Genomic DNA, 12,176 nt, shown 5'->3' with positions numbered 1-12,176 from the left:
AAGCAAGTGAAGCGCAGAGCAAGAAAAATAATATTATTGATGATGTGACCAAAGGGCGCCAAAGACCTGCTGTAACTGTTCAAAAGTTTGATTAAGACTTCAGAGTCTCCTTCAAGGACAATGTTTTCAAATCCTAGTTCTAGTGCAAACTCCACAGCTTGGTGTGCTGCCAAAGTTTCCACTTTGATGACTATGGCTGGTAGCAGAACAACTTCAAACAACGAGGCCATCACTAAACCATCATGGTTTCATATGACTACTCCCAGACCAGCTCTGCTTTCACATTCAAAAAGTGCACCGTCGAAGTTAACCTTGTAGCCATGTGAAGGTGGAGGTGTCCACGTTGTCACTATTTGCTTCAGTGTTGCTGTTACTATTGTGGGATCAGGCAAGCAACCCAACTTGTGATCACGAGCCCTGTTCATCATTTGCTCCAGCGGGATAGAGGTTTTCCCAAGCCTGATATTGTTTCTTCTTTTTCACAAAGTCCAAGCCACTGATGAGAACAGCTCCGAGTCCCTACTATCTGCACAAACAACAAACATTACTTGATGGTGCTGTGACACCATAAAGGGGTACTCTACTAGAGATTCTCCAATTTTGGGTAGTGATATAAGGTATGAGCTGAGTCTTCAGTGTGCAGGTTACACAGCTCACACACATCATTAGTTACCACTTGGCATTTAAGCAAATTCGTCTTAGTGGGCAGCGCATTCTTGCACGCACACCATACCAAATGTTTGACCTTCCTAGGAACTTTTAACCCCCAAATCTTCTTCCAAAGGGGTTGTAGTTTGGTATCATCCGAGGATCCAGGTTCACTAGCCATATACTGTTTCTGCAGAAATTTATATCCCGTTTGAACTGTATACTCTCCGTTTGGGCTAAAAGGCCATATTAAAACATCCTCTTGACTAGGCAAAGAGGCATGTTCTTGATGATTTTAGCTTCCCACTCAAAGAAATAGGAGTCAATGAGTTCCCCTTTCCACCTTAGGTTGATGTAATCAATCAAGGAACTAACCATGGCATTATTATTTGCTACAATAGCCGGGGAGATGATTTTATTATTGACCGCCCCTGGTAGCCACCTATCATCCCATATATGAACTGAATTGCCATTCCTAATCCGCCAGACAGCCTCTCTTATAATTACATCTCGACCCCTAAGGATACTCTTCCATGTAAACGAAGCGTTACGTGATTCTTTTGCTTCCATAATACTACAATCCGGGAAAAATCGTGTCTTGGAGACCTGATAAAATAAGGAGTGATGATCATGAAGGAGTTGCCAAGTGTGTTTGGCCAAAAGAGCATCATTAAACCGGGAGAGGTCTTTAAAGCCCATACCACCTTGTGACTTTGGTTTGCACAACTCTTGCCACTTTACCCAATGTATCTTTCTAGCATCTCTACGTTGCCCCCAATAGAATTTTCGGATCAAAGCTTCAATCTCATGACAAAGAGTGATTGGTAGCTTGAAACAAGACATCGTATAGGTAGGGAGTGATTGTGCAACAGCTTTGAGTAAAATTTCTTACTTTGCTTGTGATAGTAGTTTAGCTTCCCACCCTTGCAATTTCTTCCAAATTCTTTGCTTTAGATTGGCAAAACTCTCCTTTTTCTTTCTACCCACAAAGGAAGGCAGACCTAAATACTTTTCATATTGCTAAACCGCCTGTACCCCAAGAGCCTCTTTGATCACCTCTTGCACATCAGATGAGGTTGATTTACTGAAAAAGAGTGTTGTTTTTGCCCTATTAAGTTGCTGCCTTGAGGCTCTCTCATAGGTCGCCAAAATCTCAAGCAACTTTAAGCATTCATCTTCCTTAGCCCTGCAAAAAATTAAGCTATTGACTGCAAAGAGAAGATGTGTTAGTTTAGGGCCGTTTTGGCATATAGAAACACCCTTAATATCCCCATTGCTTGGTGCCTTTTTTATGAGACCATGAAGTCCCTCGGTACACATAAGGAAGAGGTATGGGGAGAGAGGATCACCTTGTGGTAGGCCCCTACTTGCCTTGATATTTCCATGAGGCTCACCATTAATTAAAATAGAGTAGGAGGCTGTAGTAATACATTCCATCATTAGATCCACCCAACGATTATTAAAACCCATCTTTCTCATCACTTTCTCCATAAACTCCCACTCCACTCTATCATAGGCCTTACTCATGTCAAGTTTTAGAGCCATGTACCCTATCTTACCTGCACAATGATTTCTCATATAGTGCAAAGTTTCAAACGCTACCATGATATTATCTATAATCAAACGACTAGAGAGGAATGCACTTTGATGCTCTGAAATAAGCTGTGGCATTATTTTCTTCAGCCTTTTTGCCAAGACTTTAGAAAACACCCTGTATAGAACATTACTCAGACTGATTAGCCTAAATTGTGACACCGACTCTGGATTTTTCACTTTAGGGATTAAAGTAACAAAAGAATGACCATGGGTAGTAGGTAAAGAACCTGAATTCAAAAAGTGCAAAACAGATTGTGAAACATCATTACCAAGTAAAGGCCAATAGCTTTGATAGAACAAAGGGGGCATACCGTCGGGGTCGGGGGCCTTTAAGGGGGCCATTTGTTTCAAGGCTACTTCCACTTCCAAAGCTGTAAATTTAGAAGTTAAGCTTGCATTCATCTCAGCTGTGACTACCTCAGAAATAACATCTATAACTTCTTCCAAGTGATCGAGGCTGTTTGAAGTGAACAAATCTGTGTAGAAGTCTACAATAGTATCCTTGATTTGTTGCTAATTTGTGCACCAATTACCGCCAGCATCATGGAGTCTAGTAATGTAATTTCTTCTTCTCTTTGGGAAGCCTTACTATGAAAAAACCTTGTGTTTTTGTCCCCATCTTTTAACCACAAAATTCTAGATCTTTGCTGCCACATTGTGGCTTCTTTATCAAGCAGCAAGTTTATCTCTTCTTGCAAAGTTTTCATAGGTCTTGGGTCTCCTCCACTGATTGCTCTTCTCTTTGCCTTAGATAATTCTTTTCTTTTCCTCTCAATCTCATGTTTGACATTTCCAAAAGCTTGCCTGCTCCAACGTGTAAGTGCCTTACCACATTGATCTATCTTGGTGACAATTTTTGTATCCCACGGCTCCTTCATATTTTTTCTCCAAACTGTTTCTATAGTATTTGTGCACCCACTATCCTTCATCCACATTTGTTCAAAATGAAAGGGCTTTTGAAAATCACACTTCATCTTTTAAGGTACAATCCACAAAGCCTTATGGTTCGAAGTAGTGACATGCAAGTGATGAATTTTAGTTCCCGGGAACATTGAAAACCAGTCATTAGTAGCTACTGCTTGATCTAGTCTCTCCCAAACTGTATAGTCTGCATAGTGCTTGTGCCATGTAAATGGTGCACCAACAAAACCCATATCCATGAACCCACAGTCATCAAGTACATCTTTAAAAGGTTGCATCTGATTATGTGGTCTAATCCGTCCTCTTAACTTCTCAGATTGTCTTGTAATTTAGTTAAAATCACCTGCACAAATCCATGGCAAGCTGCTATGAGATTTTAAGGTACGAAGTTTTGCCCATGATTCATAGCTTAATCGCGCATCTGGTTCCCCATAGAAGGCTGTAAATCTTCACTCATTGTCTTTACCCTTATTAATCGTGGAATCAATATGATTTGGAGAGAAAGTCTCAATTGAGAAGTCAAAATCTTCCTTCCAAAAAATCACCAATCCTCCCGCCTTATTTCTGTGTGGAACTTTGAGCATATTCTTGAAATCTATCCGTCTTTGAACTTGAGCTAGCCTATCCTTATCTATCCATGTTTCAGCTAAAAACACGACAGAGGGATCTTTTGCCCACACTAATTCTGCAAACTGATCTTCTGTACGTAGGTTCCCAAGCCCACGACGGTTCCATACTAGTAGACTCATTTCTCCTGGCAGGGCTGGGAACCAGCCTTTGCCAATATCAAGATGTTTTCATTATCAATTTAAGAAACCATTTATTTCTTACTTGGTAACTCAAACTGAGGTGCATGATGTGGTGCTGCTCATTTCTGCCCTAGTGGTTCAGAATTAATCCCAGCTTCTTGTGAGACAGGTCGTGGGATACATTTCCATGTGGCGAAGGAAGGGGTGTTGCTAGGTGCTCTGTTTTGCGAGGAAGAAACAGAGGTATTTTTGGAAGTATGGTGGGGTGGTGAAGTTGGCTTTGGGAGTTGATGAGGTGTAATATGATGGTTAGGAAATTAAGGAGGAGAGAGAGTACGTGTGATTATGGGGTGGGTATTTGCATGGGTTACATCTGGTTTGGGAAAAGCAGGATTATTTTTGGGAGTCTTGGAATTTTTGAGGGGTGGTGGGGTCTTGTTGTTCATGGGAATTTTGGGAGTAATGAGTGATGGTGGGACGATCGGGTTAGGATGCTGTTGTGGTTCAGTTGTGTAGTTAGAATTTTGGGAAGGAGGGGGAGTAAATGACGGGCTAGGGGTGGATATTGTTGTAAGTGGAGGGGTGCATTGAAGGGAAGTATTTTCAGTTTCTATACTCTGCTTATGATCTTCATTCACGGGTAAGTCAAACTTACTTAATTCCTGGTCAATTTCCTCAATTTGTTTCTCCAACGTATCCATGCTAACTTGTGAATGCACCAAATCCAGGATTGATTGATTTTGGCTAGCCCGACCATTCTGAGTAAGGAAAGAATTTTTTGAATTTGAATTAATTGCTCCCACCATTTCAACACTTTCCTAATTAGTTTGAGGAACTTCACTTGCACGTTTTGTCATGTCTTTCACCGGCAGCCGTTGTGATAAGCCATCAAGTTTACCTCCTTTTGGTGTGTCCTTATTTTTAAGGTAGAACCTCATTATTGTAATCACTGCCTTGCTAGAGCTCGCAAATGGAGAAGCTCGTATCCATGGACCATACTGCTTATCTGTTTCCTTGAGAATACCTTCACTATCTAACCACAACTCACAGTCACGGTCATTATGTGTAAGCCGTCCACACCGATAACAAAGATTAGGCAGCCGCTCATATTTGAAGGGAACCCATAATTCTTTACCATCATCAAGGCAAATAACTCTTCCACGACATAAGGGTTGAGATACATCAACAAGAACCCGCACTCTCATGAAACCTCCACCATCTTCAATGGGTATTTTTGGGTGGCTGATCACTTTCCCAATAGTTTCACAGAGACCCGCTGCCACCGTTGGGTTCATATATCCTAAAGGAATACCATGGACCTGCACCCAAAAATGAGTAAGATTAAATGATAGTTCCTCCACAATTGAGTCTTTACCATATTGTTGTAGGACCATAAGATGCTTGTCAAAACTCCATGGCTCGTTGGCCATAATCGTATCCACCTCTTCCTCATTGTCAAAGGTGAATAAGATAACATGGTTACCAAGGTTTTTCACCCTAAAGCCATTTTTGGATCTCCACAACGGCTTGAAAGTTGCTGCAATTGCATCAGTGTTTAAAGGTCGCTTTGTCAAAAATTTTGTAGCAATAGTATATTCAGAAGAAGCCAAATTTGAGTGTAGCCAGAGCTTAGGACCTTCCCTGTGTGATAGAGAGAGCCCGTTCCACTGTATAGTGAGATCTTCCATGGTGCAAGAGATGAGAAGTGTGTCCCTAAACCCCGAAGAAGAAAACCCTACAACAAGACCTTAGTGTAACGTTGTTACCCTAAGGGACAAAATAGCAACTTCAAAGAGGGACAACAGTTCTACAACCTAGGAGAGGTTAGGGAACCCAACCTTCACTAGTGACAGAGAAACTTCTTGAAATTATATTTCCAAATTCCTTTATAATTAAATTGAATGTTACCAAAATGTAGGAATTAAATTAATAGTGACCTTATAATATAAGAAATGCTACGTTCATATCATTTTTTACAACACTTTCACAATAAATCTTAAATGGCTAGTTGTTACTGACTGTTACTAGTAAGTAAGAAAGTTATTTCAGTACTTGATTCAAATTAAAAACCTATAACAATTTGCCGAAACCAATTATTTCTTTCTTACCACTTCAATAAGTTGTAATAAATAATGTGATCTTAGATCAATTATTTCTTTCTTACTAAAACAAAAAAGAAACCTAGCTTTTCTTAGAAGATTGTGTATACTATTTGCCTATTACAACTAGATAAGAAACAAAAAGCAAAATTTTAAATTATAATAATTCTTCTTAAAAAGGCAGTACCTCAGCCCACAAGCAAAAACTGGCTTTTCTTTTCTTAGAAGCAAAATAACCAAAAACCAAAGTTTGGGTATTTCGTCCTTACATTTTAGTGTTATTATTAATTTTTTTTCCTATATTTTAGTAGCAGTTAATTTGGTTCATATTATTTTTAACATGAAATAAACATATGTATGTGTGTGTGTATTTGAGTTTCAACCTCTGTTGTTTGCTTCTGATGATAGCTTCTTATCATCAAACTAAAACATCAATCAATTTTTGGTGTAAGCGAGGATTGAACCTCAAATATCTTATTCAACCATCCGAAATCAAATTGAATGTTACCAAAATGTAGAAATTAAATTAACAATGACCTTAAAATATGAGAAATGCTATGTCCATAAAATTTTTACAACACGTTCATAACAAATCTTAAGTGGCAAATTGTTACTAACTATTACTAGTGGGCAAGGAAGTAATTTTAATAGTGGATTCAAATTAAAAACTTGTAACAATCTGTCACATAAGATTTATTATAAAAGTATTGTAAAAATATTGTAGATGGTGGCACTTCTCCTCAAATATATGGACAAAAATAGTATTTAGCCAAAGAAAAAAAAATGGAATAATACCACAAACACAAACTATTTTACAACATTTTTACAAATTGCTGATTTGGCTTTTGCATTTACAAAATAATTTTTGGTAAATAAAAATGTGATAAAAATGGTTACCCGAATTAAAATTAGTAAAAATTTGCCACATTAATAATTTGTAAAAATATTGTAAAATAATTTGTGAGACTAGTATTAAAAGGAATGAATATAGTGATATGTTGGGTCACTAGGGGTTTGATACAAATGAAATGGAAAGAAAGACACCTTACACCAACTCCCACTACTACTACTACTTTAGTACTCTCTCTCTCTCTCTCTCCATTCTGGTGTTTGCTCTCTTTGGACTCTATTTTGACTTTTGTACAACTCTCTCTCTCTCTCTCTCTCAAAAAATGTAGCAAGTGAAAGTGAATGTGTCTAACTCAGCTCCTCGGAAGAAAGTCTGTCAAAGTGAGTCCTAATCAAGAAGAAGCTCCTTAGATCCACCTCCACTCCATGAGCAATAAGACCGTACTTCAAGGCCTAGGGCTAAAAAGAGAAAACACATTTTGCAAGATGACAGTTTGCAAGATGAATGGATACACTTTGCAAGATGACAGTTTGCAAGATGAATGTGTGTAATTTGCAAGATGAATGAGTATAATTTGCAAGATGACAGTTTACGAGATATAAATATGAATGCAGTTTGCAAGTTGGCGGTTTGCAAGACAAAGGTATAAGAGCATGATATGCAGTTTTCTTCGAGCCTAGATAACATATGGACGAAAATAGTTGCAAGAATGGGAAATACATGGGCTACAAAAGAAAAGAAAAGAGAATTAGCCTCAAGGAGCTTCCAAGGCCCCACAAGCTAGCACAGAGTGCACCTGCTGAAAGTGTCAAAGGATGAGTATAGATAGGCGAGACATGCCTGCCCCCAGTTAGCCTCCGGGCCCCCTCAAAGTCACGAAAGAGGGATAGCCACCTCACGGACACTATCTGCCCCCCACTGGCAAAGAGATAGGCCCCAGGATGTACAGCAAAAATGCCCCCATCCAGGCACAATCCTTAGGAGTCTCCTACGGAAGGGGTCGCTAATCCGTCTAATATCAAAGTAGCTGACGGTATCCATCGAGTACTTCCTCCCGAGCAACTCTATACCTAGTTACATGCCCGACTTGCCCTCAAAATTGATGAGTGCCCCATCACACCTACCGGTCATTCGGTGGAAATCGTGGGGAGTCACTATCGTCTCCTGGTCAACAATATGTAAGGTGTGGGCAGTGTCCCGCCACCTCTCAGCTAAGCACTACACCAAAATGGCACTTGCAGAGTTCTTTGGTAGCAAACTGATGATAGGCTCGAAGCCCGCAGCACGTATGTAGCCCTTGGTCTCCTTGGTCATGACCCGATACCATGAAGCAACACGAATGGTGCTGCCTCTACCTGAGAAAACGGGCAAGGCCTGCAAAAGGATGAAAATAGAGCATTAAAATGATAATTAGGCAAGAAAATGAGTGGAAAAGGAGTTAAAACAATCAAAATAGGGTTCTGAGTGCTAGTATGCATACGCGGGCCCGCATTTGTGTACGCAGAGACGCTACACACGTACTTGGATCATGCGTCCATACGCATGAAGAGAGCCTATGTATGCATTAGTTAAGTATGTGTACGCATAAGTAAAAGTTGCACACGCAAGACGATATCCACGTACGCATGAGTACAGATAAAGAAGTCTTCTTCGACATTTTCAAGCACATTTCGATCAAAACTCATCCTAAACATGTTCCTACCCTTCCTAAGGTGCCGAGTTTTCATCTAGACCTATGCATCCCGCAACAAAACCCAAGCATTTATATGTCCAAAAACGTATTAAAATGGAAGATCAAAGCAAAACTTGAAAATGATAAGTTTGGAAAACTCACCAATTTGGTCCGTGCATTCTCTAAGAGATGATCATTCAGCTTGTGGGTCAAAGAGGGAGGATCGTTCAACATCACAGCCCCATTCCAACGGGTAAGATTGAACACATCGTCGGATATCACATAGGAGCTTTTCTTGAACTTGGGTGCCATGGAGTTTGAGAGAGAAATAGAGTTTTGGATGAAAGTATGAAGAGAAAAGATTAGATTGTGAGGGAGAATGAGAGAAAGGCAGTGTTTTTGTAGAGAGAGGGAAGTTGGAGATTTAGAGAGAAAGTGAAGAGATGAGGGAGATGAAGAGAAATAAGAAGAAAAGAAAAGAAACGGTTGGTAATCGTTGGAAAATTTTGAAGAGATGAGAATGCATCTAGTGGCTAAACTACATGTAGTTTAGGCCTCCCCACTAAACTATGTGTAGTTTAGTGTGTGTGTGTGTATATATATCCCCTTTGAGTTCCCAGGAGATAGGGAGTGCCAAAGAAAATTCAAGAATGCATAAAAAAAGGCAGAAATACCCTCAGTTGGCCAAAAGACACAAAGACCCTCAAAGCATCCCCAATGGATTGAAAGCATCAAGAAACATCACTCAATGGATAGAAAATCACCAAGGAAACCCCCCCATGAGTTAAGATCATCAACTAAATCCCCAGTAAAGTACAGTATCACAGAAGGACTCCCCCAAGGGTCTAAGACACAAGGACAACCCCCTCGAGGGTTATGAAGAAACTTTCCCCCATGAAGTGGATAAAACCCCCTCTTGAGTATAATCCACCAAATATCCCCAGTAAGTCATGAAGGAGAAGAAGAAAATATTTCCCCAATGGACTACCCATCATCTAAGACTTCCTCGTAGGTCAAAACCATCAAAGAATTCCCCATGAATCAAAGTCACTATTAAACTCTTCAGCGAGTTATCTTATTCCCAATGGACCCCACACAATCCTCAATAAGCCTTTCTTCCTAGTGGATCGCCCACCATCAAAGACTTCCTTGTAGGTCGACATCATCAAGATGGCTCCTCAATGTGACACCACCAAACTTCTCAGCAAGTTATCTTCCCTAGTGAACTACATACTGAGAAGACTCCCCCATGGGTCACCAACACACTTCTTAGCAAATCATACTCCCCAGTGAGTCTTTCATCATCCCTAGTGGATTTCTCATCTAAGACTTCCTCGTGAGTCGGAACGCCAAGGCCACTTGTGTACATATCTTACGGGAATTGAATATGTAGGCACAAGCCACACACTAGTCAAGCAAGTCTGACTATAGAATTTGTGAGCATATCCTCCGAGAATTAAACATGCAGACACCAACCCTACATCATATAGAACTTGTGCACATATCCCGAGGGAATTGAGCATGCAGGCACATAGTCCTGGTCAATAATGTCATAATGCCTAACCCAGCCAATAGGCAGCTAAAACTGGATACTTATCTTAGTTCTCTTAATCCTATAGGTAGTTTATCTCTAGTTGTGTTTAAGCCTGGTTGCTTCCGGGCAAAATTAACTAAATTATATTATTTTAATAATAATTATTATTCAAATTGACTTTTTTAAGAATTGAGAATTTAGCACTTTTTTTAAAAAAAATTTGTTTTGAGGACATAATTTTAAATGTTGAATTTATATTTACAAAACACAATTTCACTTAAAATTTAGTCAAGTAAGTTGAAATCGTTTTTTCAAAACAGCAATTTCACTTACATTTTAACCAAGTTAGTTGAAATTGTGTTTTGAATGTCATAACTAAAAATATTTTTATTTTATTTTTTCCTGAAAAATATTTTTATTAGATTTTCATATTTTAGTTTAGAAATTAAAAATAAAAGAACTCTCATTTTTGGGGTCACTAATGATGTAATTACGAAGGAGATAATGAGAAAACAAAGGAATTTTAGCTCAACAATTTTTTTGGTTTTTTAGTTTTTTATTTTAATTTTTTTTTGAGAAAGAAGTTCATGAATATTATTAGGTAAAAGGCAAATCCGCTTGATAAGCAACAAGAGTATGGATAGGAACATCTTCCATCCAAAAAGAAAAACCAATGACATGACGTGCATGTCTAGCTAGGTTGTGAGCTACAACATTACCATCCCTACCAACATGTAAAAAGCGAATACAATTAAATAAGCCTGCCAAACTTTGAGCGTCACGAACTAGAAGCCCAAAAGAAGCCAGAGATGCTGAGTCATCCTTAAGAGCAGCCATTACAGTCAACGAGTCTCCTTCCAGAATTCCCTTATCCAACCCGAGCTCCAAAGCAAACTCAAGAGCTCTACATGCCGCCAAAGACTCTAGTTCTGCAACAGAATTTTGGAGAGGAATATTCTGAGAAAGGGAAGCCATTACCAAGCCATTGCTATCACGGACGATCACACCAATAACTGCTCTATTATCTTCCTGGAATACAGCTGCATCAAAGTTAATTTTGTAGAAATCCTCAGGAGGAGGAGTCCACCTGATCCGAGGTCTGACAGGAGCTGAAACCTTCCTTGGCTGGGCTGTCCGAAACTCCATTAGGGATTCGAAAGCTCGCTGAGGAACCAGGTCTAAAGGCATAGCTGGAGGAGATGTTCTGGCCTTGTTTCACCTATACCAGATTGTCCTAACCAGCATTGAAAAGAATTCCACATTGCAGTCCGATTCTAGAACATGATGCAGAAGCTGTGGAAAGTGTTGAAACCTGATTGTGTTCTTGAAATTCCATTGTGGATCATCATCCCATACTTGCGCCAAACTTGGACATGACCATAAGGAGTGGAGGACGTCCTCTTGATGGTGGGAGCATAGAGAACAGGTTGAATCCTCAATCACACAGCGACGGACCAGGTTGGACTTGGTGGGAATTGCATTTCGGCATGCCCTCCACAGAAAATTTCGCACTTTGCAAGGCAGTGCTAGCTTCCAAATATTTTTCCATAGAGTTTTGTTTGGGTCAGTTTGCTGTTGTCTCGGTGCAGTGTAGGTCCGAGCTTCAGTTTTAAGGAAAAAATAACCTGACTTTGCTGAATATGGTTCGGACTGAACAAAGGGCCAGGTGAGGACATCTTCACATGTGTTACGGCTTAGAGGTATTTTCTGAATTTGCTTAGATACTTCTTGGCTGAACACATTAGGCAGAATAGAAACATCCCAAGTTCGAGTGAAGGGATTTATGAATGAACTTACAGTGGCATCTTGCAATTCAGCTGGCAAAGGGCCTTGCAGACTTGGGGCAGTAAGTGAGGGCAGCCATTTATCACCCCAAAGCTTTATAGAGTTCCCATTTCCCACTCTCCATTTAGCCCCTCGCTGGATGACCTCTCTCCCCTTCAATATACTCTTCCAAGCATAAGATCCCTCATGACCCTCCTTAGCTTCCATAATAGTGCAGTTTGGGAAGAATTTTTTTTTTTTGAAAACTCTATAGAACAAAGAGTTTTTATTGTGTAAGAGTTGCCAAGTCTGTTTTGCAAGAAGTGCATCATTGAAGAGGGGC

General features: G+C 39.8%; 2 protein-coding genes across 2 annotated transcripts; both read right to left on the bottom strand.

The window, feature by feature from the left end:
- Positions 1–4,732: 4,732 nt before the first annotated feature.
- Positions 4,733–5,602, bottom strand: LOC126721311 (uncharacterized). The gene has a single exon (XM_050424363.1). It carries the CDS (start codon positions 5,600–5,602, stop codon positions 4,733–4,735), a length of 870 nt encoding a protein of 289 aa, XP_050280320.1.
- Positions 5,603–10,666: 5,064 nt separating this feature from the next.
- Positions 10,667–11,257, bottom strand: LOC126721310 (uncharacterized). Its single transcript, XM_050424362.1, has one exon. It carries the CDS (start codon positions 11,255–11,257, stop codon positions 10,667–10,669), a length of 591 nt encoding a protein of 196 aa, XP_050280319.1.
- Between the last annotated feature and the right edge of the window lie 919 nt (positions 11,258–12,176).

This window comes from Quercus robur, chromosome 4, assembly GCF_932294415.1.
Source record: "Quercus robur chromosome 4, dhQueRobu3.1, whole genome shotgun sequence".
Classification (NCBI taxonomy): Eukaryota; Viridiplantae; Streptophyta; class Magnoliopsida; order Fagales; family Fagaceae; genus Quercus; species Quercus robur.
This window is presented reverse-complemented; position numbering and strand designations above follow the sequence as displayed.